General features: G+C 43.9%; 1 protein-coding gene across 4 annotated transcripts; it reads right to left on the reverse strand.

Annotated features, from left to right (window-relative positions):
- Positions 1-3,353: 3,353 nt before the first annotated feature.
- On the reverse strand, positions 3,354-16,275 carry LOC144099396 (juvenile hormone acid O-methyltransferase-like). Of its 4 annotated transcripts, none has more exons than XM_077632653.1 (5): positions 16,167-16,275; positions 14,930-15,121; positions 12,051-12,396; positions 8,394-8,553; positions 3,354-3,750 (listed from the first exon to the last, which is right to left on the reverse strand). In XM_077632653.1, the coding sequence occupies exons 2-5, from the start codon at positions 15,118-15,120 to the stop codon at positions 3,539-3,541; spliced, it is 909 nt and encodes a 302-aa protein (XP_077488779.1). In that variant the 5' UTR covers position 15,121; positions 16,167-16,275; the 3' UTR covers positions 3,354-3,538. The 4 variants fall into 4 exon arrangements, with proteins under 4 accessions (XP_077488779.1, XP_077488781.1, XP_077488778.1 ...); XM_077632655.1 differs by having other exon boundaries at positions 12,198-12,396; positions 14,930-15,149; positions 16,167-16,196; XM_077632652.1 differs by having other exon boundaries at positions 14,930-15,149; positions 16,167-16,196.
- Positions 16,276-26,789: the final 10,514 nt, after the last annotated feature.

Raw genomic sequence — 26,789 nt, forward strand, 5'->3', positions numbered from 1 at the left:
CACAATAAATTCACATCAGTTACGAACTTTGTATTACTGTTAAAAACAAAACGAAACCATTTCGACGGCCTTAATGACCAGAACAGCTACTTAGATGCCTGCATCCAATAGAAGCCAGCGTGAAATTTCTCATTCATTTCACTTTTATTTCCTTAAATACTCGCCTCTATGGGGAATACTAAGAGTGGGGTTAACTTAAGAAACTAACCTAATTTTTTTGTTTGACGATAGGTGCGAAATGACATTGACTAGGTAGATCAATGGGCATGTGATGGATGCGATTTCATCAGGAAGGTCGTTTCATTGACTTGTGGTTTGGATGATAAATGATTTCTAGAAAGTAGTAGTACTGTCATGTTGCGCGTGAAACATTCAATTGATGACTAATGCCGTGAGACGTGCGTGTTGGGAGTTCGCCAATGTGTTCTGCCTGTCTAAGCTGGGAATAACAATATCCGTGAAATGAACAAAGGCTAGCAATGTGGAGATAGAGGGAAATCCTGGGTAAATGGAACTTTAGCTTGAGATATGAAACGCTTATACCGTATGTGTATGCACGAAAAATGAAACGGTCGGCTGTGTTGTGCGCTGCTTCTAATGAATCAATGAGGAACGTTTGCCACGGCGTACCCATAGTCTAGTTTTGACCTGATCAAAGTTGTGTGGGAAAGTTACTTTGCATTTTGCGGAGCGGCATGAGCATCGCCTTTAAGGAAGGCTAGTTTGTTCCCGGATGAAGTTAGGTTTTTCCAATGCTTACATCATTGCTGAAAGGCTTGTCTAGGTAAGTATAGGTTGGGACAATCAACAGGAAAACCAGAAATCGCGTGTGCAAACAAGTGGGTGATGTGACTGCGATGAAAAGACATGAGCATGCATTTATTGGGACTAAATGTTAGCAACCAAGAATTACACCGTGCTTGAATGCGGTTAAGGGTGATCTGGATGAGTTCTTGTTCAATATTATTATTTACCGGGGTATAAATATATAACGACGTCGTCAGGGAACAGATAGGTATATCAATACGCATTTTGTAGCAAATGATGAATGGAAATAAGAAATAGAAGGAGACCAACGACACTTCCTTATGGAGCACCTGACGTTACATTTACAAGACTAGAGATCAATAAGTATCGGCAACGAACGAGTAGTATGAGCAATGTGTGAGCAATTCATTTATAGATGGCACTATTGGTAGATCCAAGTTAGTAGCAATAGATTTAGGAGTAGGCGTTCATAAGGTATCTGATAAAATGGTTTGGAAACGTCTAAAAAGATGTCATCAGTTCGTAAGTTACTATAAATAATTTATTAAAGATTATGAAGAAAGCTGGCCAGAGAATGACTCGCATCAACAAAATCCATGTGGAAATGGAGTAAAACAATTTGAGCAATCTATAGGCTGCATAACCTGATAGTGGATAACGTGTTCCGTGAACTAACAGATATGCTAGTCAGCGAAACGGGATGGTATTCCAGTGATGAGTCAGTGCTACCTGATTTTAACACCGGAAAAACCTTGTCATTTTCCACTCATTTTGGATGATACCTGCGTCGAGTGACTGCGAAACCAACGAACACAAATGTTCAGAAGCAATATCCTTGGGGTTATGCTAAACTGAGAGCTAATTTTATTAATTCCATTTGGTGACAAAAATTTTTAATCGGTGACTTATGGAAGAAATACTATATCGAAGAAAAATGATGGGTGGCATTGAGGAAGTGAAGTAGGATATAGAAACGATGCTTCATGTTCATTCCTGAACACTGATGAAAATCGTGGATTAATTATATCGAAACACTGAGTGTTACTGATACTGTCAAACTGTCGCCGTTTTTGTAACGTGATGCCGGGCCACACTTGTTAAAATTTTTGGACCCAATTGGTCGTTTTTGGTAAGTCGTAGCGAAGAAAGCAATGTTTCGTGCTTTTAACCATTGATTTAACGCATTCAGAAAGTAATTTTGATGTGCGTGCTATGCTGGTTCGCTCGGCGACTCTAATTGTGGCCTCTGCTGGCGTACGTCACCATCGGAGGTACGGCTCATCAGATGGGCAAAACATGCAGGTGCTGACAGCGTGGTGTGACAGGGGCGACACTTGCCCAGGCGGCACTAATCGCGATAATAAAGGCGGTGGAGCAAGGCAAATTTGGCGATTTTGCACTTCAGGCCACACCTATTTGCGTTTTTACGACAAGGAATGCTCTCATGACGGCGCTGTCCACGAGGAGCTCGGAGTGAAGCCGGTGGTTGTTTTCTAATATCTTGTCTTTGTGACGGCGGAATGCATTTCCAGAACCACGAAGGTGCTTACCCTCTCTATGCGCGTGCCTCAAAACTCACCTTGCAATTGTTTCTCTAGATATTTTCGATCCCTGCATCGATATCACTATAGATGCGTAACTGAGTGCGCACACTTCGCGGAAGCTTCATCCGAGAACATAATGGCGGCTGGCCATCAGTCTCATCAGATGGAAAAACAAAATTTTGAAACATGGTAGGAAAATTCAGCCTGCAGTTATATTTTCTCATTGGAGCTGGAAATTAATATGGTGCAAAAAAGACGCTGTTAAAGCTGTAAAAGAGGCTGTTATCGCCTCGCTTTTGAAGAACTGACTTCACGCAAGACTCCGGGATGTGCGCGCAGCTTAGCACATCTATATGTGCTTGAGAACCGGTCGTCTTTTTTTTTGTTTTGTCGAGTACAATTAGAGAAAAGCCTCTAAAAGTGCAGTCGGAATAAAATTTCTTTTTCTTAGACTGAGAAACTTCTCTCCAAACACAAATAGGATAATACACAATCAGAAAATCAATATGCTCCTCCTTCCAACCTCCTAAAACTCACTATGAGGCTAGCCAGTGGGCCTTATCCAGTACTGCACTGGACATCGGTGAAATGACGTGCAGCCACCAAGAGCTCAGCCGGACACGGTAACCCGGTAACCGTTTGAGATCCGCTACTTTGTTTCGCTCCACAAAAGCCAGCAGCACATGATAGTTCGCATAAAGTAGCGGTCGCTACGGCGGCACAGTTTTGGAGTTAGGTTAATGAGTGCAATTATTGGATTCCCTGATGTAAGAGACTAAACAGTATTTGGAAAAGTCGTAAACTGTGCATTTACAGTGGATGCCTTCCGTACTTATTTGAGAGTCATTAGGAAAAACCAAACAGAATTATTGTGAAGCACGGTTGCGCTGGACGCTCAAGGTATTGAAGAAACTATACTATGATACGATTGGAAACCATTAACTCACAATAAAGGCTATTGGTAAGAAGAACAGTCAATATTATCAAATGTTTGCGCAGAACGCGACAGCACACAAAACATGATATTAACTACAACTATTATTCTTTAAAAAGTTGTTTATTACTGATTTCTCACTCTGTTTTTTTAGATGTCATAATAAACGGCCGCAGTTTCGGACAGAAGTAAATTTTTGGTTTTTAATCACTTCCACAGTTCAAGGTTTTTCCTTGGCCCAACTGCGATTGCACGGCTTGTGTGAAGGAGCTAGCGATGCGTTATTCATTTACTAATTCAGTTTTACAGCTGTAGCGCAGGTTGCTGTGTTCGCAGCGCTGTGTTCTTTGTAGGCATGAATAAAAATAAGCATCCGGTTTGAAGGTCTTTGATTGAAACTGTCTATGCACACTGGGGCAGCGAAATCTCTTATGTATTTCCGAAGATCTTCCCGCTCTTCGTCATTCAGCAGCGAGTAGACTGGGTTGAATGAAAGGAGTGATTCTGAAAAACAAGAAAAGACCAACAAGATTAGTTCTTCGCTCTCAGGATCTGATTCGAGCAGATCTCGGAGAACTGTTTCCCGCAAGAGGAAGTTGTGATGAATCACTGCTGCATCCTTCATCACACCTTTATCGATTCATGCCCTGAGGCAATAAATCTCGTCATAAAAAGAAACTAGCAGCAAATAATTCAATACTGAAAGTCGTCACACGAAAAGCCGTCTTGCATTTCTGACCTAAGAGAAGTAAATGCTAGCACTAACGGTGCACACAGCCAACCGATACGCTTTACTTCGATACTTTCTGCAGAATTGCATGAAAGTTTGGCTCAGCTGTGTTGTTCTGATAGCCTAAAGAACTGTGCCAATAATTCGCAATCGACATCACAGGCTCTAGCAAGGTTAAGCATGAAAGAGGCTGCTGCTGAGAGTTCTTTGGGCAACCTGCCATGTGAAAGGTGTCGTTTTCGAAGTGATCGCATACTCAGTTGAGCTCGGTGGTATTATCATCAGTTCAGGACACTGCCAGCAATTTTTATGCTCGTAGACGACATTTTAGGGCAGAAGGATGCTGTGTCCTGATGGTGTGGACACGAGGCTGGTTTGTTTCTGCCTGAGATAATATTTTGATGCTTGACATCACTATTGAATGGCCTTGTTGAGTAGCGCACACTTTGGGGCAAGTTGGTCAATAATCACTGCAAGAAAAATTGCACAAAACAGACAGTATTTAGGATAGAAACGCATTTTCTATTTTTTGTGTTTCGCTCACAAGTTCAGTCGGTTTTTTTACTTAAAAATTTTCCTCACGATAGTCTTGCGCCTGAAATAACCGAAACAGAGCTTCCAGGTATGATATGCTGGCTGGGAAAAACTTTGTCTGTGATATGAACTGGCCCAAATGTCACCACGCTTTGTTTCTTGCTAGAGACACCCCATTCACAGGTGGTGATGGCCATAAAAAGCAGATGCCAGCTTGTATTTGTTTGAACCATACCTGTCAAGTACAGTTTGAGGATTGGGCTTTGCATCCAGGTCCAGAAGTCTATCGAACAGTGTCGCACCCACAAGTTCAGCGCCTTTTTCGGGACAGGAATTCAGACAGGGCAGGTAACGGTTGGGACAAGCCGGCCGCAGTCCTACTGTGTACGCTGTTGCTAGGTTCTCATGTTTATAAAATTTGCAGGGGTGACCTGAATGAAGACGAAGTCACCTGCACGCTTTGATGGTTCTGAATAAGATTCTGCTTTGCGCTGTATGCATTAATTTATTTAAATATACGTAAAGCTTTCTGTGATTTCTTTTGCAACCACGTGGTTAGCACGTGCTGTTTCTTATTTGCAGGCTTGTGCATTTGTGTGTGAATTTCAACAAAGAGATTTGTACATGTTCGTCAACAAAACAAATTATTGCTTCAGTTACCGGTTGGAATTGCTGAAAACCAGGATTCTGGTTCTTGTATTGTTTGCTGTTAAATACAATTAGCTGAACATCAGTGGAGTGTCGGCAACTAAGGGCAGGAAACGGTTTAAAGCGAGCATCGCTCGTTACTTTGCTATTGCTACCCTGGGCACCTTTGCTGCCATCAAATGGAATTAACATGACATTCACCTCTAGTATTAAAGGGATAAAAAGTTGCACATTAAGGTTATTTGCTTTGTTAACAGCCCTTGTGATGACAGGAAGCCGCGTTCAGAATACGTGAAACGTTGATTTCAGGCCGTGACACCTGTGATGTCAAACCCTGCATTGCCGTTAGAGAGATGCGATTTCAGCTGACACTGAACAACTCTCAACGCGAATGCGTCAGCGTGCATCAATACATTCTCTCGATTGGTGTTTTGGCGTTACTTTCCCACCATGAGCCTTCCCGACGAGACGGATTTCCGTCAAAGCCTGAATTTAATGCAATCAGAAGACCCAAAAGTTGATTCTCCAGAACAATGCTCAGAAAATTGTTCCTACAGCGGGAACATTTTGCATGTACTTCCGCAATCAACATGACAATGGCTCTAGCATTTATTGGGGAAAGCAAGACAGGGATCCAAAGGGGGGGGGGGGGGGGCATGCACACAGTGCCTGTGCGGAAAGTACGGCGATCACGTAGTACGTTGTGTTTAGTGATGATTTTAATGATTTTTATGATTTGTGCCTGTTTATATGCTAGGGAATAATTCCGCGCCGTTAATAGTGCTTTTCTGGTAGTAAAGTTGGCTAGAACTAAGGAACGAATTAATTATTGATCCTCAAATTGGACTGCCGAACCAATAATGCCCGCCTGTTGTCATGACGCCGGGACGTCGACGGTAGTCGCTAATCCTCCTGCCAGAGGTGCCGTGACCATTGTTTGATGCCACTTTTTGGACTGCTGTGTGAACTTACTCTACGGTGTTTTGTAAACAATTGTGCAGACTGTTATTTCAGAGCATTTTTGGGGGTGCGTAACAGTTGGAAGCAATTTCATTGTTTCAAAAAAATTTCGCGGACTTTACATCTTTAACAGCGTGTTGTTTTGTCCCCTCGAGAACCAACTAAATAATATATCTGAAACACCGAGCTTTGTTGAATAACCCGTCATCCGCCTTATTTCTGCCTAGCTTGTCTTCCAGTCGCATAACATTTTTTTTGAGTTCTAAGCGTCTAGGTAATCTTAAAAATAAATAGTGCGGTTCCTCTGATCAATCCTCAGCTGTTTACAATGTTGCAATATTTAACCATTCTGAGACATTGTATGAAATTTTTTAAATACGCGTAGAAAAATTACCATTGGTGTTTTCCGCTGCAAACTATACTAAATGATTTTCTTGACACCTGCATATACTAATTAAGCGGAGAAGTAATGATTCAATTCAATTCAATTCTTTATTTACCAGAAAACTGGACGGTCTCCAGGGCTAAAAGTTGCTGCCTACAACTTGACTGGGGCCCTGGAGCCGTTTACAGAGCGGCAGCAGAGATTGGTCGCAGAGTAAGCAAACATTAATTACAAACGCTGAGTAGCAGAAGGCATCAGGAAATACAGACCTGCAGCATGATTTATCACAACAATAGATTGTTATCAATTACAATTGAGAAAAGTGTACTCGTAGCTCTTTTGGGGATTATAAGGCTACCTGTTTGTGTTGATTTAATAAGACCGGCATATTGTGTTTTAATGATTGCAATTTGTACTGAGTGCGAAAGTATGGGACTAACAAGGGTTCGGAAATTCGAGTTAAAGAAGGAGTAGCTCTAGGTTGCAGCAATGCCATCGAACGAAGGAAACTCTGGCTGTCATGCTGAGAAAAACAGAAAGCATGTAGCAATCGGTATTCATAGTGATAGTCAAAACTAATAATTTTGTATTTTGCAAAGAGATGCCTTGTCGTAGAGTGATGATCAATATTGGCTAAGTAGCGAAGGTACCTTTTTTCCAGAACTATTATCTTCTCAATATTTGCTCTTGTGGTGCTTGCCCACACCAAAGTGCAGTAGCTCACGTGCGGGGCGAATAATGCGTTATATAACTGAAGTTTAACTTATTGCGGCAGAACAGTACGACATCGCGACATAGCTCCAGTCACTGAAGAGATTTTCCTTGTAACGTAGTTGACATGAGTGTCCCAACTCAAATGGCACGAAAAATAGACACCGAGAATTTTGTGAGTATCGACAAGGTGAATATTTTTATCTTTAATCATTAGAGAATTTTCTAGAATGAATTTCTTATTTCTGGCTCGAAATAAAATAGCTTTCGTTTTCTGGGTGTTTATTTCTATGCGATTTAATTGGGACCAGACAGACAATTTTTTAAGTACATCATTACAATGTGACACAAGGGCATTGGGATCATTACCAGAAATAAGCACAGTACTGTCATCAGCATATATAATTAATTGTACACTTTAAGGATTAAGAGGAACGTGCCACTTCGTTCTGCAGTTGCACGCGTGTGCAGCAGTTTGTCGAAATCGAAATCAAAAGGAAGAAATGGGCTTGGACAGGGAATGTAATTCAAAAGCATGATAACCATTGGTCCTTAAGGCTAACGGAGTGGATTCCAGGAGAAGGCAAGCGTAGCAGGGGGTGGCAGGTTAGGTAGGCGGATGAGATTAGGAAGTTTGCAGGCATAGGGGGGGGGGGTGCAGCTGGCAAAGGACAGGGTTAATTGGAGAGACATGGGAGAGGACTTTGCCCTGCAGTGGGCGTGGCCAGCTTGATGATGATGATGACAGCAGGTTGTAATACACAGTCTGGTTTGTTACTAAGATCGCACTTTCGGCCGAGTCGTGGAGTAGAATGCAAAGTGGAAAGACCTATGCAGCCCTCTTTCTTCTTCAGCGCATACTAACAAAAACTAGGAGTCTTTTGAAAGCAGCCGCGCATGCAGCCTTTTAGAGGCGGCCTATGTGAAATTTATCTTCCAATTGTGCAAAAACGCGAGAAGCACATGATTAGTGGCTGCGTCTGCTGGTCGTTTGGTCATGTTATAATGTTTTAAGAAACATTACTAAAATAATAAGCTCATCTTCTCCGCGCAGTGAAGACTATACTTCTTAATTTGCTTTCTGCCCACGGGCACTCATGAAATATATCTCTGAGACGTCTCTAAGGCACGGTGGGGTGCTGTTATCAGATAAAAAAAAGAAGGCAGAAAATTACTCACCCGTCATTGTTTTCGTGTTCCAGTGCAGTTCTTGAGGCGGGAGGAAAACTTCGCAAGCTAACGGAGTGAGGTTTGTATAGCGCACAAGTTCTTTAGCGTAAGTTCTCAATGTTCCGACATCACTTAAATATGCACTCTCTGGAACGAGATTTTTCAGAACCTGAGTGTTGAAAAGAAACATGGATTTTTTTTAATTCATTGAAGAAATTCGCAACAGGCCACAAAAATTATTAAGAACTTATTTAGTTCTGCGAAACTGCTAACGACCCAAATGCGTAAGAAATAGCAGTCACAAATGTGCCAGTTCACAAATGTACCCGTCACCAGTTCACAACTGTACTCATCTTATTGTCTTTAGAGGAGCTTCACTTTTTTGTCTCGCGATAAGCCTGCGAGAAGCTGCACTAAAATTCATGTTGCGTAGTTGATATATGGTATCAATAGGAGTGAGAACGCCACTGCTCCTTGAATAAATGTTTGATAGTTTTTACATTCACCAGTGCATCGTGTCGCTACAAGACATCAATCTGGTTTGAAACATATCACCGCTGTGATGTATCTGAAAAAAGTTGATAAATCGAAAACCGTGATGACAAGCTAGAAGCCGCGAATGAAGTGGCTAACGGGCTACATAAAGTTGACATGTGTCGATTTTCAAGAGTTGCCCAGTTTTTCACAGTGCAATCATCATCAACATGAAAATCTTCATTTCGTAGTCCTGAGTTTAACGGCATACCATAGCATTCTTTTAAGTGTAAAAGTTGAGTGACTTGTTCACAGTTTCCTTTTATCATATACGAGATACCTAGTGACAGTTGGGCCGATGTTTACATCGGAAAGATAGGAAATATGCGGAGACGTCTAAAAGAGTCCCGCTCTCAGGTCAGCAGGAATCTGACGGCTTCCAGTCCCGTAGCCGAACACTGACAAGAAGAAGGGAATAAAATCGCTTTGGAAAGCATACAATTCATGGCTACTGGAAGCAGTCTCTTGGCTCAGCTTAAACTAGAATCATTGGTAACACGCTCTATTTCGAAAACACCAAACAGAACGAAGGAAAATGTTCACATGGCATATGGAAAATCATAATGCTCATTAGTTAAATGTACATAAGCTTCGTCTTTCACGGCAGGTTCTTCACTTTGATCAGGAAATCCGAACGGGTTCCGGAACGTTGACATGTCTTTTTACACGGTAAATGAGCACACATTTATTTTGATACGTTTATTTCTTTCCGAAAAATGAGGGTCATAGTTTTATGCGGTTTAATGTCTTAATACAACTCAAGCTATGCGCGGGCTCGAGAAAATTACTACCACCTGAGATTCTTTAACTTGCACTCACATCGCACAGTACGCTGTTCTCTAGCAATTCGCCTCCATCTAAGTGCGACCGCCGCGGACGGAATCGAACACGCGCCTTTCAGGTCAGCAGCCTAGCACCATGACCACTGAGTCACCGTGGCGGCTTGTAAAATGACGAAGCAAGAGATTGTGCAAGCAACCTCAAGTACACAAAATATTTGAGGGACCAAAAAGTATTGCGATAAGGTATTTCTCTGGGCTAGTCGGTACATGATTCACACTGAAGGCTCAGCGCACAAAGGACGGGACTGAGAAAGAGAGAAACACAGCGCTGTGTTTGTCTCTCTGTCCCGTCCTTCGTGCGCTGAGCCTTCAGTTTGGACCAAAAAGTGCCTGCGATGAACTAAAGGTATTATTTGCGCAGAAACATAAATTCAATTGAGCGCAAGAGTACGGTGTCCCTGGCAACCACTGCTCGCTGAGGACAAGGGATCAGCTGGCAGCGTTCTTCGAAGCAGAGCAGCCCCTTTTGATCAGATATAACGCGATGGCGGTGTGGAAAAAAGAAGGCACAATGGTTATTATACCTTGCTTTCGGAGAGCCTATACTATTCTGGACGCGCCTGTAATGTTCATGTGCACCGGCATGTGGCTCATCCGCTTGTAAAGTTTTGTCAAAATATGTTCTCCGTTCTATTCGTAAATGCTTGTGTGGAATTCTAATGCTAAAACGTTATTTGGTTTTTTTATACAAATTATGGTCGTACAGGTCATTATGACACTGATATAAAAATTAAAAACCTTCAGCAAAAATAATGCTGAAATAGTAATTTTGAAAGGATGCACCCGGCGTGCAAAATTAGTGGCGGTTTAACTACTGCTGAACCTGGTTAGAGACCGAAAGCTGCGGTGTATCTGGGAGGTAGACGCAGCTTGGCGCCCCTAGCGATCAGTGCGTTCCGCTCACTGTATAGGCAGTGCACCCACCCTCCCAGGTGGCGGTTAAATTCGTGGTTGATCGCGAGAGGTTCGTCCCCTATTGAACGCTGCAGCTTATTCTACCGCCTTCTACCGGCGAATAGAAAGGCCAAAGGCCAAGGTGAAAGGTCAAGTGGTGCGACACCATGGTGGACCACATATAATAAGGCCTATAGCCACGCTTGACCTCTGGCTCACTTAAAGGTCAACCGGTAACGCACGACGAAATCGGCTTTTTTTTGGGTATAGTGATGATGTGTTTCAAAAGAATAAACGGCGAATAACGTACACAACACAAGTGCTGCATGAAGTACTAATGCTCACCGGCGGTGGCCAACAGCTTAAGGCATACTTTACAGGGAAGCCTGCGCGAAAGACTTTTTGAACGATAAAACAGACCGCCGTTTGCGTTGGCATGATTCCATTCTCTCAATGTAAAGTCGGACAACGTTCGGTTACGCAGCACGGCAAATTGGCAATAGACGGGATTTGATTAGAAAGAAAAAGAGCATATTAAAAGGCGTTCGTTTCAGTAGATTTCATAATGCAATAGAATAGGTCTGCGTTTTTGCACCCTAAACGGAAACACGCCCTTAGGAAAACGCATTGTGGGGCTAGTTATCGAAGCATGGTTTCTTGAAGAAGTCTTTTCGGTGCTACATATACGATAACGTCCCTTGTACGTGTTTCTGTGTCGTTGTCGTTTATGTGGCGCTGAAAAAACTTCTTCAAGTAACAAGCACCGAGCGTAAGGCGCGTAAGGCGTTAATTCGAATGCTTTTGCTGAAGAGAAATTTTTTCACACCCTTTTTTACAGAAGAAGTTAACACCGCGCAAATAATTTATGTGTGTGTTAGGTTTTGGGATGCATTGTGGCACAAGTTAACCTAACACTGCCGTTTAAAAAGTTGGGACACAACCCGAGAGCCGAAACACGATGTTGGAATGCTGTGCCATCGACAGAATGGAGTTTCATTTCTCGTCGACTTTATATCAGGTTGGAGTTGAAGACTCCCTCGTTCACATTTTCCCAGAGCCAAGAGCTTCCAATTTAGACCAATACACGCGTGGACTAGGGATTAGGCAGTTGTATAAAAAATTTGTATGCCTTTGGTCATATAGTCCAAGCTGTTATGAACGGGGTTTTTCAGTTGCAGGGAGGGCACATCGGTTGTCATATAAGGAACTTCTTCGTTAAGTAGAAGGTGGAAGTTGCAACGGGCGTACAGCCGTACGGCATTCCGTCGTCGAATATAATCGGAAGCTTTATAAGCGAAAGCAAGTCAAGGTAGGTCTCCCGCTATATTCTTCTATGTGCCCGCACCTCTATGTTGACTACGAGGCATCCATGCTTGTCAAAACGTATAAAACTTGCCTGGCTGTACTTTTCCCAACGCGGAGAGTTCATCATTGCAGCGAAGAGATGGAAGAAGTGCGAGCTCGTCTTAAAGAGCAAGATGCACTCTCCTCCGGCCGCCATCAAATTCTCGATGTTGCGGATGGCACGCCCTTGGTCCCTTACCCAGTGGAGGGTTAGGAAAGAGTACACCCGCTGGAACTGGCCTTGTCTGTCCACGAATTCGTCCACGTCTTGCGAGATGTCGAGAGGGAGGTAGTCGATCTTTGGATGCGGGTACTTCTCTGCGGCAAATCTGAGCATGGCTGCCGATTTGTCCACCGCCACGAGTCTCCGGCACGGAAGACAGCGAGGTAACAAATACCTGCACAGAGCAAATTGAGAGACTCTGGGGAGGTTGTCCGAATGGTCTGAACTGGTGTCGATGTTACCACAAACAGTAGGAGGAGGTCATGAGTATATCTAGGACTGCTCGTTGGAACATGCTTATGTAAGCGCCTACCTGGGCCGCACTACCTTTTGCTTTAACAGTAATGTAAAGGGTACAGTTTTGCCGCGGCGGTGCCTCATTGGTTATGGCGCTTGGCTGCGGACCCGAAAGACGCGTGTCTGATCCAGGTCAAGGCTGCCGAATTTCGATGGAGATGAAATTCCAGAAGCCCGTGTACTGTGCGATGTCAGTGCTCGTTAAAGAACCCCAGGTGGCAGAAATTTCCGGAGCCCTTCAGTATGGCGTCCCTCATAGCATGAGTCGCTTTGGGACGTTAAACCCACATAAAACCAAAACCAAAGGGTACAGTTTGTCACACAACCAGTTCAAACAGCGTAGTGGCTATCAACACCTTTTGTTCTTCAAAAGTTCTTGGGAGTTTTTAGTTCAAGCACAGAGCACCAGCTTTGGGATAATTGGCGATGTCGTCGAAATTGAGTAGTCGGAGTCCCTTACTCTCGCTCGATGCAGAATAAGATTTTAAAGCGTATAGCTTTCTCGCGTCCTGTGTACAGCTTTGGGAGTGTTGGCTTTGTGCCAGGAAACAGGGCGGCGATTGTGGGCGCTTTAGTAAATTAAATGTTCTATAAAATGTCACCACAGTTTGTTCTCACCTAAGAAGAAATGGAAGAAGGCTGTTGTTCACGCGCTAAGAAAACATGCCAACCCTACCTTGCGCAGAGTGCCGAACACAAGAACATCGTGTACAGCAAATGTCTATAGTGGACGCCCGTCGACGGTCGGCCTCGCATGAAAGCAAACCGACAAATTGGCACAGAAAAATACCTTCAAAAACGTTTCACTGATGAACCCTTCGGCGTGCCTTGCGACGTGTCCAAACGCTTATTATTTAAGCCGGACGTTTCGGTATTCAGAACGCCCGACAGGATCATGCTTGTGTTGGCGGAGTTCTCTAACAAAGATGTGGCGTCATTCGTTCTTTGCGGGACTTGAAAGGGCTGCGCCTCACAGAGGAAGGTTCCCAAACTTTGTAGCAATGGTTTTTCGTATCCTCCGATGCCGCCACACCTTCAGATTTTGAATGAAATCACAGAAAGAATTGTGTCGCAAGGAACCCGTTCATACGCGTCAGACGCCTGCAAACCAGCGGTCAGTTTAGACTCCTTGACCAGGCGCCAACGTACCTGTGAACGCTTGTCAAGTGATAACCACCCTGCCGAGAAGAGTTTTCTACTAGAGTTGCAGGGATAACTGAGCGCGATAAGAAAGCTTTTCGCTTACTGAGAAATCACCTTCGATGGTTTCTGCATGAATTTTTTAACAATCCGGATTGGCCGGAGGGGAGAGCTAACGCCTGCTGCCTTTCTGGTGGTTTCCTTGCCATGGGAAGCTGACAGAAAAAGCAGGTTTTGCGAAAAATTTCGAGAGTGTCGATATTAACGAAATGAAAACGGATATAAGAAAAACAGTTGGGGCCCAGAATTTGGCTTTTGATGTTGAATGACATAGCAGTGGGCAGTCTTGTTGAAGGAGTGTTAAGCGCAAAGTCTGGTCGTAAGACGGAGAAAGAATGAAGACACGCACAGCGAAAATGGCAATTAAATTGACAAGAACCCAATGACATGAGCATGCCTGAAGTCATCAATGCATAAGCTATCTGATAGCAGAACATCCATTGTGTCAGTGTACCGAAAGTTCCTCGGTTCGACTGTATAGATAGCCTAGGTAACTATATTTTGTTGTAGAACTGAAATTCGTCAAGTATGCTTTGGTCGTTTCTCGTTAAACTGACTTAGCGAAGTTGTTTAAGGGAAAGTTCTTTTTTCAGAACTGCAATTGTAAGAAAAATCTTCCGTTTCCCGACTTGCCTACCTTACGAGCCCACTATAACAACCCATAACCATTAGGCACCTATACCAAAGTTTGAATCCTACTCATATGCCTAAGTCGTTCCAACTAGCTCAGTTGTGAACTTTGTAAAATGTGCTGTCGTTACATAGAGTCTCAACACGTGAATTTTAAATAAGGAAAATATCCACCTTCGAGAGGTTGTCATTCTTTTTCTGATCAAAGAATAATTCATAAAGTTCACTGATCAGAGCAAAAAATGTGATAGATAAGAGAATACCTTGCAAGATGTCAACTTTCACAATGTATTGTAGATTGTCATATATTTATAGTACGTCCAGAAATTTGTAGAATTGTATTGAGAGCGCGGTATAATTTTGGAAATTATTTGGCTCAGCCACAGGGCTTTGTTTCACGACATCAATATTAATATTTCCCGAAGCCAGCGTTGCGGAAATTTTGATTTACTTACATTTATTTATCTGAAACACCTTAAAGCATGAGAAAAGTAATTAATGGGAAGTAGTAGTCAATTGCCAAATCGAGTTGCCCGATTAGTTAGCCATTCCCTTAAGCTTAAGCTGGGTGGTAAGCATACCCTTTCGTGAAACCTCCGGGACCACATCCGACGTCGATATATTGTTGCTGCTCGTTTTCGAAAGGCCTGAACGCTTTGTGAAACGTGTCCAGGATTTCGGCCACTGCTTTTTCGTGGCGATGGGCGTTTCTGTCGTACACGTCAGGTTGCTCGAGCACCTCCGGCAGAGTTTCCACCTCCGAGTGTGCCATTCTGAAAAATGAACGCTCAAGTGCGCCTCCTCACAATGGCAAGAGAAGAGAACGTTTAGAATACAAACACAAGGTCAGATAAAATATTCACATCCTTTAGGCTGTACGCGCAAGCTGATGTAGATTAAAACAGGGCATTGATTAAGACAAGCATGTCGGGAAGGATTTCAGAGGTGTCATAGGTGTGAGCTCCTTTCCTGCTACACAGAGGATTTCGTAGCCATAGCACATGATGCGCAAACAGATCCATTCGGGGCAAATAAAGCAAATACAAGTTGAAAAAACAATCAATAAAGCCTGAATTGCATCACAAAACTACAAAAGTAAGGAGTTGTTCGCTCCATTGAGGTGGATTTTTGAAGACCTGCAGATATTAGAACCCAACATCCTGCTAAGGTTCCGCGGTGGCTCTGAGGTTTTGCTGCTCGGATGCTGACAAGAGACACGCGCGTTCCACTATGGCCACGGCGGTCGAATTTGGATAGAGGCGAAATGCTATTGGTCTTTGTACTGTGCGATGGCAGTGCACGGTGATAAAGCCTGCATAGTGCAATTGCCCTGAGCCCACGTCTACGACGTCTCTCGTAGACTGAGCAGCTTTGGACCATCAAATCTCATAAACCGTATCAAACCTACAAATGTTGATTTATTTGCTGGTTTCGAGGTTTAGGTGCACGCTCAGAGTAACTGTTCAGAAGTCTGATACCGAGTTGTGACAAATCATTCCGGCATGACTTTATGGGCGAAGCTCGAGTATATTTGCATCTCCATCTTAATTCGCCTCGCTCCAGCATGTCACTGGCGTTCTTTAATTTTTAGACATTTCTACTGCCTGCGTTCGAATACATGTACACCGTATTCACTAAAGGTACGAGAAATTAAAATGTGAAAGGTTAGTCTGTCTGGCTTTCCATAAACGTCACTGGTTATCGCATAATGCTTACATTCAAAGGTACTCATTAAAGGCTATTTTTCTAAAAAGGAAACGCGGGCACTAAACGAGTAACTCTACCAATAGCCTATAAAGGAGTACATGATGTGCTTACGTTCACGTGTGCCAGTTGTCGCGGCTAAAGTGTACTAGTGGGCATCACACATGCGCGGAGGAAAAAAAAATCCCTTTCCGAGCCTACGTGACAGAGAGCACCAGCTGTGCTATACATTCCACATGTGAGAAAAACAACGCAGACATGGGACAGCAGAAGTCGCCGGTTTCACGGCATGACCTCGTGGCTTGCTATGAGACACCTGCCATGGAGTATGCAATCGTCAACGGAAGTTGAAGAGAGGAATTATTTAGTGGCTCAATTTCTTTTGATTATTTTTGTCATATATATCCTGTGGTCTACGTGGCACAATTGCCGGCAGAAAATATTCGCTCGCATGGTGCTGTCTGTATTTTTTTACCCAAATCACGTGTCATGGCACTCATGCAATTTTTGTCTATGCGCCATTTTTTTTTGTTTCACAAGTGTAGTACCAAAATACATGAACAAAAAAGCGCTGCAAGCAATCAAATTTATCGTGACTCATGTCTCCTGCGCTCCAGGACATGATCTCTCCAATCAGTCTGCAACCCGCCTTTCCGTGCGCGAGCTGCTGCCGTTGTATTTTGGCTAATTTCGTAAACTCACTTCCTCACCTGACTACCTGCCATACTTCAGCACATGGTCCTTTTAGAATCCAAACTGCTGCCGCGAAAAGCTGTCGTTAATTTCCTATTCGAATAACATGTCCGATCCACAGTCCTTTCTTCATTATTTCATCTTGTACAGGAATAAAGTTTGCACTACAAATGCACTATTAAAACAGAAAATAAACAGCACATCGAAATTTAAAATTATTAAGCAATAATGGGGCACTATTGTTAGGAGAGCGAAAACAAAAGGTAACTGTGACAAGCGCTAAAGAAACGTCTCGATATTTACATGGTCACAACAATTACTGCACAGAAACAAATTGCCATAGTAAGCTGGTGACCTCTATCACAATAACTGCATGATAACCAATTTTCAAGTTTCTCAGGCGAAGAAGCTCTTATAACGCGTTTATCCCATATCATATCTTTCTTTTTCTTTCTGCCACGCACCGGGCGCCACCCGAGCATTTTTGTACATTCATTTTTCTTCGACTGATTGAGCATGTTTAATCGGACATAAGTTGCCTCTGTAAATAGTCGGCGCAGGCGCGCTGGGTGCGGCGCCAGAGTAAGGTAGTTGACTTTGTGTTCGCAGGCCAAGTATCAGCGAGCACAAAATGTCAGAACTGATACTGCGGAACGGTTCGAATGGGTCAGGAGTTTTTAATCATCTCTGTGGTGTGTAAGAAACGGAGCTAGCAAGTTCCACCACTGTTGAACAGAACAATGCGCACCTTCTGGTTAATCGATAAAGAAAAATTATTTGTAATTAGAAAGTTATAATGATTGTCATCAACGCACCGAAGCACTTCACAGGAGAAATACCTGCCCCATTCCGCGCCCTCTCACACAGAATAATGCTTTCGCGTTCGGCGTGTACATTTACTTTCTCTGTCACCATTATAATTAATGTTTCGCAGCAATTAACCCCTGTGCTGCTTGCAAAGGTAGCATCATCAGGAACTTTTATTATTTATTTTTATTTGTACTAGCACATACGTCACAGTATATTTGTTCAAGGTTAGCGGAGTTTCAAAATGTCTTTTTTTTTCAGGCAATCGGCATTAAGATATGTTCAATTGGCAAAATAACTCTGTTCCCAAGATGGGTCGGATGAACACTGTCGGGCCTGACCCTATTATCAGGAGATAATTATTCAGTGAACTGCCTTAATTTACCAAAAGTAATTTAGTGTGCGCCAAGTTTTATTCCCGCCATTCGCTGCGCTGATCGAAAATACGTCATCAGCAGCTTTTACATGGCCACAAAAACACTGAACTGGATTCAAATTCTGTAAAATTCTTCCGCGCTTTTAAGAGACTTCATTAACAAGCAAAGTGACGCGTGTGATTAGAGATCTCGCAGACACACACCAAGAAATTTTTGCGATTCTCTATCCACTGCCGAGCACTTGGGGAAACCATCTGCCTTTATCTCATGACGTCACGGTAGCGGCAGGTATGCCTTGTATCCTGGTGGCGTTGGCAGAAAATTTTGCCCGTTTGTACATGGCATTGTACTCGGAGGAGTTGAAACTGCAGCAGGTGAAGTACCACAATCGTACGCACAGGGGCTTCAAGAAGTCGAGTACGCGATGCAGATTCACGGTGTGCTGAAAGATTCGAAGTTCGCGATTCACGTAGCATTAGGTAAACAATCCATATTTTTTATGAACCGCAAATGCTACAAATCTCTGCGACAGCGCAATTTGATTGCATGCCCTAGAATACCGATTCAGCTTTTGTTTTGTGAAGTCGCAGACACTCTATATGAAGTGCTCATTATTGTCGGTTTGTTTTTGTTACTTGTCTTTGAATTCCTTGTTAGAGCAGATATGTGAAGAAGATTGGGCGATGTCCGCTTACGCCGTTGGTTATTGTCGGCCGTGAGATAAATACGGCTGCAAGGAGGCGGCCTCTCAAAAGTTGAATTTCTCGTATCTGTTTGTTGCTTATATGTAAAAAGCTTAATCATTTCCTGAGAAACAAGCCTCTGTATTTGATTAACGCTAACGATTCCAATTCATGCACATAAACGTAAAACAGCGAACTGGGCTCTTCGTCCGGTAGTCCTCGAGTACAACGCGAGAAATCTTCTATCAGGACAGAAAGCTTTACGGCTGACTTCCCGCCATGTACTCAACGTGAATGCTGCTCTGCGACATGATCCTTACGAGCATCTGGGCTTTTAGGCCTCTTCAAATATGTGTGAGCGCAAAGCACCTGAGGTGCAACTAGGTAACTTAGCTTGGACCTACTGTTGAGAGGAAGACCTGCAGGGCGGTCTAAGCTTTAGACCTGGTGCAATGGCAGCGGCACAACGCTAGACTGACTGAGGAGAAAGAATTCACTCAGAAAAACGGCAAAATTATGCTCTGGCAATCACAGCTCTGCTCTGCGCTTTGTAAATGCATTTAGAGTGCACGATGCAATGTGAGCATTGTGCACATATCAGAACAATCCGCATTGTTATACGTTTGTTCTTTTATTTACATAAACTGAACTCATTTGAAGTGTACGAAAAATTGGTTTGGTTTTATGGAGATTAACGTCCCAAAGTGACTGCAGCTGGCAAGAAGGCCGTAATGGAAGGCTCCGTATAATTTCGACCACCTGGCGTTCTTTATGGGACATCGCACAGTACGCAGGACTCAAGCATTTACGCTAGACTGACTGAGGAGAAAGAATTCACTCAGAAAAACGGCAAAATTATGCTCTGGCAATCACAGCTCTGCTCTGCGCTTTGTAAATGCATTTAGAGTGCACGATGCAATGTGAGCATTGTGCACATATCAGAACAATCCGCATTGTTATACGTTTGTTCTTTTATTTACATAAACTGAACTCATTTGAAGTGTACGAAAAATTGGTTTGGTTTTATGGAGATTAACGTCCCAATGTGACTGCAGCTGGCAAGAAGGCCGTAATGAAAGGCTCCGTATAATTTCGACCACCTGGCGTTCTTTATATGACATCGCACAGTACGCAGGACTCAAGCATTTCGCCTCCATCGAAATGCGACCTCTGCGGCTGCGATCGAAAACGTGTGTTTCGGGTCATCCACAGCGGCGGCTTCGCATCTATTAAAAGAATGAATTAAAAGACCAGCGCATTAAGGCGTTGTGTCTGTTTTATTTTTTCTATTAATAGAACGGCCGCAGTCGGTTTGGAAGTTTTATTTGTTTTTAGATGTAAACGGCTTTGGAATTAAGCGAATTAAATCGTAGAAATGTAAACGCTGATCGCAAAATGAAGATGAAAAAGGAAGCATTTCCTAATTATGAGAACCATCAAAACATTATGAAAGATCGTGTTAAATGTGGGCATGCACAGTTGTGCAGCGGTATATCAGCACTAACCTGTGTGTGGTGACTCCTTTGTTAGCTGACTTTGGAAGTCTTTCTTTCACGTCATTGCATTCTTGCTATTTTTCCATGAACCCTTGAGTACACTTTGTGGGAAACGTGTCCGAGCATTCATCCCGCATGTAGCCAACTCCCCATTGGACGCACGGATGTTTTCCTGTCTGTTCGCCCCGGTTACCACGGCCTTTTTTTATGCCGTCTGTAGAGCGCGACTGCCAACATTTGTAGTGGAGTCCCCATGGGAAACATGGAGCTGGTTCTTACCATTTGAGCCGGACGCCCATAAACTGCTCCTTCCAGTTGAAACCTTGGTAATTTGCCTCGTGTTCTGAATAAGCGTCTCACTTTTTCCAATCTTAAGTGGCAGGTATGTGTTACTGCGGAAATGGAGTGTTCAATTGTTTAATTCAAGCTATTTCGGCTCTTTTTTGCAACTGAGGAGAGTGCCTGCATTGAGAAATAGCCACGCTCGTTCTTTTTACTTCTTGAGTGTGATTTTTACTTGGAGTTTTACTGTTCATCATCATCATCAGCGTGACTGCACCCATTGTTTGGCAAAGGCCTCTCCCGCGTCTCTCCAATTATCCCTTTCCTTTGCCAGCTGCGTCCGCCCAATGCCTGCAAACTTCTTAGTCTCATTTGCCCACCTAACCTCCTGCCACCCCCTGCTACGCTTACCTTCTTTTGGAATCCACTCCGTTGCCCATAAGGACCAGCGGCTATCTTGCCATCGCATTACATGTACTGCTCAATCCGATTTATTTCCCTTGATTTCGACTGGGATGTCATTAAACCGCATTTGTTGCCTCACCTTCCTGCCCGCTTACGGTCTCTTAACGTTACAGCTATCATTTTTCTTCCCATGGCTCGCTGCGTTGTGGTTTTTCTTAAGCTGAACCTTTTCATTAGCCTCCACGTTTGTTCCCCGTAGGTGAGTACCGATAAAATACAGCTGTTGTACACTTTTCTATTCTGGCATAAGGTCGTACTATTATTCCATCCAAATAAAGAAGTTTGCCAAACAAAACGTTTCATCTGCCAGCAGGAACTCCAGGTATATGTAACATTCGCACAATTCACTTAGAGCAGCTCGTGGATCCCTGGCGGGCTTTGCTGGTCCCGTGGAATGTTGCCCCCACATGCCAGCGCCGTTCCTCGAGTTAACGATAGCTCGAAGGAAGTTCACCGCGTTGCTGGATACAGGGGCAAGCGTGTGTCTCTCTGTTCGAGGACGAGGTGTTAAACCATCCAATCACAATAATTTAAGGTTGAGAGAGTCGATGCCACTTTTCGCCTTGCGAGAGGTACAACACATTCAAGCGGTGCAGCTAGGCTGAGAAGACGGGTGAGGCAACAACGACATGTTCATCTCCCCAGTTCCTACGTGCCTGTAATTCTTTGGCCGGACTTTGTGGTCAAGACGGGTATTGTGATAGACGTAAGCAGCGCGGGCTACCGAGAACGCGCCGATGAGCTACCGAGGAGCTACCAATGAAAAAGAGATTGCTATCGCCATTGCCATGCGTGCACCTCTGGTGAACCTGCGCGAAAAGAGACAAATAAGATGAACGACGGAAATGGCCCATTTCAGTTGTGCGATAGTTTGGTATGACAAAAGGGTATGAGCGAAATTCTCTTGTATGACTACAGCCGTCAATCTGGTCTCTGAAGGTGAAAAAACGGCGTCATTTATTTTTGCTGCTACTGCACTCCTAGGCGGTTGCTGTTGAATGCTTTTGAATATGATCGATATTTTGATTTCTGAATTCTGATATGGTTTCACTTTTGTGCTGTTTTTATTTGCTAATAATAATACATACTAAGACCATCCTGGATGCCCTTTTTCCTTCCTTTCTAAGTCAAATATGAAACTTAGCTTTCTGTCACTTAACATTTTTATATTATGTAGTTTCTGTCTTGGCATCCTAATGTAGATTTCACTTGCCCGTGTCAATGTTTTAGAATTGAGTTAACAACGCACCTGCATGCTTTACCAGAACCAACGAGAGTTTTGAATTAGAACGCCCTTCGTGCAAGAAATGTGACTCGCTGCTCATCTGCCAGGCAATCTTGGCTCCTCGTTACGCCGGCGAGCAAAGCGAATTTGTTTCGTCGGGGAAAAAGGAGCCTGTTATCATTTGCGCCCCCCCCCCCCCCCCGCGACGGCAGAAGCGACGCAGAACTGCGGCTGCTTCTCGCTTTTTCAAGACAGCAGCGAGGTCTGACGGCAGTTTCTTTTCTATCGGAGATAGCGAAGGAAGCAGAGCGCGCGTGAGCCCCCCAGATCGCGTGTCTATCGTCGGTTGCGCGGCTGCACACTGGCTTGCGTTGTTTTATCACAGTCCTCGTTTCACGTTTCAATTCCCGCTTGTGAGCTTGTAGCGGAGATGTAACGGCGACTTTTCAGAGGAGGAGGAGATAGTTTCGATTCTCGTGCGAAACATTGTAGTTCCTACGCTGGAAGAGTGGCAAAAGGCGGATGGTAGATCAGTACGCGCCAGAGGCGGTGGTGGGTGCGTGCGTCTTTAAAGCGACTCGCCTGCTTGGGCCAAGGCTGTAACCTCCTGCTGCTGCTTCGGGACCGGAACGTGGAGTATTACAGAGAGTGAGTTCATGTGAACTTGGTCGTGACTTTAATATGGGAAGCGCTATCACCTCACTGGCTTGTTCTCTTGTCGGCAGCTACCTGCGTCTGTCACCGACATCCTTGTAGATGTCCTTAGGCCTCGTATACAGAAAAAAGACACGCGATTCCGTAAGGCGAAAGCTGTAGACCATCGCGTGGCGCAGGTTATCAGGGGAGGATGAAAATTTTATATTACTCCATGGACGAGATTATGTACTGTTGGTTTCATTTTTTATTTCGGTTGTCATGTCTGAGACAGCAGGTCCTAACGTGTACAAAAATTGTGAAGGGCTAACATTAGAAACCGATTTTGCACAGTTTAAGTTTTATTCTCCGTCCGTTCATTGTACCGTCCGCCTGTGAGCTTCCTTTCGCTTTCACGTATTTTCCCAGCCCTTCACATTTTAACTAGAATATATCACGCTTACAAAGCAAACCAGTGTTTGTTCACTATGAAAAATACCCCAATTGACATCTTGTACTCTCAGTAGCTCAGTGGAATTCATTACCATCTTACGCTGCCACTATCAACAATTTTAATTCTTTTCAATCAGCGCTTCATTCTTTCTAGAGATCTCAAGGCATTTAATGTTAATTTTTCTTTTGCATTCAGCGTTGCGTGGAGTGCTGGTTTTTTGTTTTTCGTTTATGTGATGTAAAAGAAAAAAACAACAAAAGTGTTCTCGTGAATTTCTTTTGTTCATTTCCCTTTTATTTTGTAGTAATATGTTTTATCGGGTAAATGTTTTAGGGGAATCCCCCAAGGTGGAGTATATTTGTAATAAGGGAGTAATTACTCGTTGACATCAACCCGAGCACAGCCATACGGCTCCAAAGGAAAGCTATACAGCTTTTTCAGAAACTTCGCTGTTAAAGAAAAATTCGTCCTGGTCCGGGGTTCAAACCCGGGACCACCGCTTCACCGGAGCAGTCGCTCAGCCCACTGAGCTTAACCGGACTGCAAGCTTATGCTAGGGCGAGAGCGAATTCATATATAAATCGAAGTGGGAACAGTGTTGTTAAAATATGTTTAAGGGGAATCCCCCAAAGTGGAGTATGTTTGTAATAAGGGAGTAATTACTCTATGACATATCCACCCAAGCACAGCCATAAGGCTAGGAAGAAATGCTAAACAGATTTTTGAGAAACTTCGCAGTAAAAAAAAATTCGGCCTGGGCCGAGGTTTGAAATCGGGACCACCACTTCACCGGAGCAGTCTCTCTACCCACTGAGCCTACCGGGACGGCAACCTTATGGTAGGGCGAGAGCGAATTGATCCATAACTCGAAGTGGGAACAGTGTTGGTCAAATGTTTTAGGTGAATACCACAAGGTGGTGTAGATTTGTAATGAGAGTGTTGATCAATAATAAGGTAATTGATCAATAACTGGAACTAGGAACAGTGTTGGTCAAACGTTGTAGGTGAGTCCCCCAAGGTGGAGTAGACGTGTAATAAGAGAGTTGATCAATAATAAGGTAACTGATCAAATCGCTCTGGCCATACCATGCGCTTGCCATCTCGGTTAGCTCTTTGGGTAGAACGACTGCTCCGGTGAAGCGGTGGTCCCGAGTTTTGAACCCCGGACCAGGAAGAATTTTTCTTTAACTGCGTAGTTTCCGAGAAAGCTATATAGCTATCCTTTGTAGCTGTATGGCAGCGCTCGGGTGGATGTCAATAGACACTTTTAGATGGGGCGTACGCAGTAAGCTTGCGTACGCTGTGAATAGCATAAATACGAAACATTTAGTTGGCCGTGCCGTAGCGTCCCTCTGGCGCTCGCGTAAACAGCAGCGCCATCTAGTGACACGACGTCAAAGCACAGCAACGCAAGGTTGAAGAAAATTTCATTTTTGATTACTGATAACTAGGGTAAATCCATTGTGAGCCTTTTTTTTTTGTTCCAAGAAAAGCTATGCAAACCGAAAAAATGTAAGAACTGACTAAAAGCTAGAAAACTGCTTCGCCAGGTGTAGTTGCAACGAGGAAGACACTCTACATTTAGTTATGCCTAGGAGCTTGAAAATCGCCAAATTATCTGAAAAACAGGGGCTAGTTATCACTTACGCCGGTACGTGTTGGCAAGAGTAGGCCTAATAAAAGCGAACCGCTACCATTTGTGCTCGCTATTGCGTAAGACATTCCAGCGGTGACATGTATTTATTCCGAAGCGGGCGAGACGGTCGCCGCCATGTTCTCTACGCAGCACGTAGTGCCCCACGTTGCGTACGCTACGCTGTGCTTTATAGCGGGCGCACGTCCGCAACTTGCGGCTAGAGACGTTGCGTTCTGCGCATGCGCATTTGTTACCCGCAGCGTCGTTGCGTGCGCAAGCTCACTGTGTAAGTCCAACTAAAAGTGTCTAATGAGTAACTGCTTCCGTATGTTTTTTTTGCACAGTCAGTGTCTGTATGTGTTTTTTTGTTTCGCTCTCTCATACATGGCGCCTTTTTCTAGTTTTTAGAGTATTAATGCATTTGCCTGCACTGTGAAGGTTTTGTATTCAACATACCCTTCTAAGTAATCCCCTTGCGGGGCCTTAGGTTGTGCAAATGAATATATAAATGCCTGAACAGCTGTCGGTGTATCTCGCTTTAAAAAGTGCTGATTGTCCTGCTAATTGTTTACTAATATTTCTTGCTCTCATTGAGAATAAGCAAAACGTGACGACTCAAAACAAAGACAAAAAGCTCTCTTTATTTTACAGCCTATTCGAAAGAAAGTGACAGACGCTGTGGAGGAGCAATACAGAAAACTTTGGTGCCATGAGCCACGAGAAAACCATCACAAATATACATATAAATAAAAAGGACGCGCCTTGTCCTGCTTAAATCGTGACATACGAGCAAGTACACCGGCGAAGAGGTAGATACCGCCCTCCTCCACCATCAGTAGTGTTCACGACTGCGGCAATGACATCACGAGACACGGCTTCTGGTCATCATAGCGAGTACAGATCTTGTCGCATTGTTGCGTGCAGTACTGCGCCTGTCGACACGATTGCGGTGAAGAAAGCGCACGGCTGCATTACGAATCCACGATGTGTAACTCGGCCTCCAGAAAACTCCTCGTTTCCTGCCTCAGTTTTAAAAAAGGGGTGGCGTACAGGTATAGAAGAGCGCTGTACAGTTTTGAAATGTTCGGATGCTTTTTTACGCTGATGCTGCTCGTGAACCCAAGGGTGGAACAGCGTTGTATTCTAGTGATTGCCTGCAGGCCTGCACACACCTAAAGCAGGCTAATTTAAACAAACAATTGCGTGCATCAGTTTTACACCGTAAGACAGAAGGGATTAAGTTCCTGGTGCTCTAAATTTCAGCTATGGTCATTAATAACAGAGAAAATCGTGTTAACGGTTTTGTGGCATTTACAGGCCACGTGAAACACCTTTTGCAAGTGAATTGCTTTTACGCGACGTGAACTGTTGAGCGCGACACGTATTGTAGCAGGAAAGCCCGAGTAACAGAGGGATGGAGCAATTAGACGAGTTCTGTCGAGCACTGCGCGGAGTAAAGAAGCGATGCGCTTTAACCAACGGCCTATCTCAGCGCCTTCCTGCTCTGTTCAGGGTTACGGCCGACAGCTGAGAAGCGAAAAAATGAAGCACGATGGATTACCCAAAGGAAAATTAATGTTGATTAGCTGAGCTAATCCAGGATATACAATGCGACAGATATCGGCGTTCACTGTGTTCATTAGAGTTAGCGTTGACAATGTTCTAGACGGCAATGGCTTTGTCGAAAGGAAGGACGCATAACTGGCTGTCTGGATGTGCGGACGCCTCATTCGTGCTTTGATACATGTGACGGTTGTGTGAGAGAGAGATAATAATAGTTTAGTGAACAGAAAACGACGAAATTCCTGCGTAACAGCTATTACTGTGAATAGGGATCGTCTCCCTGATGCGCAGCTTGCGGAAGAAATGAATCTTAGTTTCATTAGCTTTGGAAAGTGTACTGGTCCACTTGCTAGCACGTACGAGCCGACACATACCAATGGTCCAATAGGCTCCATCTACCTTTCTCCTAGCACTCCATCAGAA

Source organism: Amblyomma americanum, chromosome 7, assembly GCF_052857255.1.
Source record: "Amblyomma americanum isolate KBUSLIRL-KWMA chromosome 7, ASM5285725v1, whole genome shotgun sequence".
In the NCBI taxonomy this organism is placed as follows: Eukaryota; Metazoa; Arthropoda; class Arachnida; order Ixodida; family Ixodidae; genus Amblyomma; species Amblyomma americanum.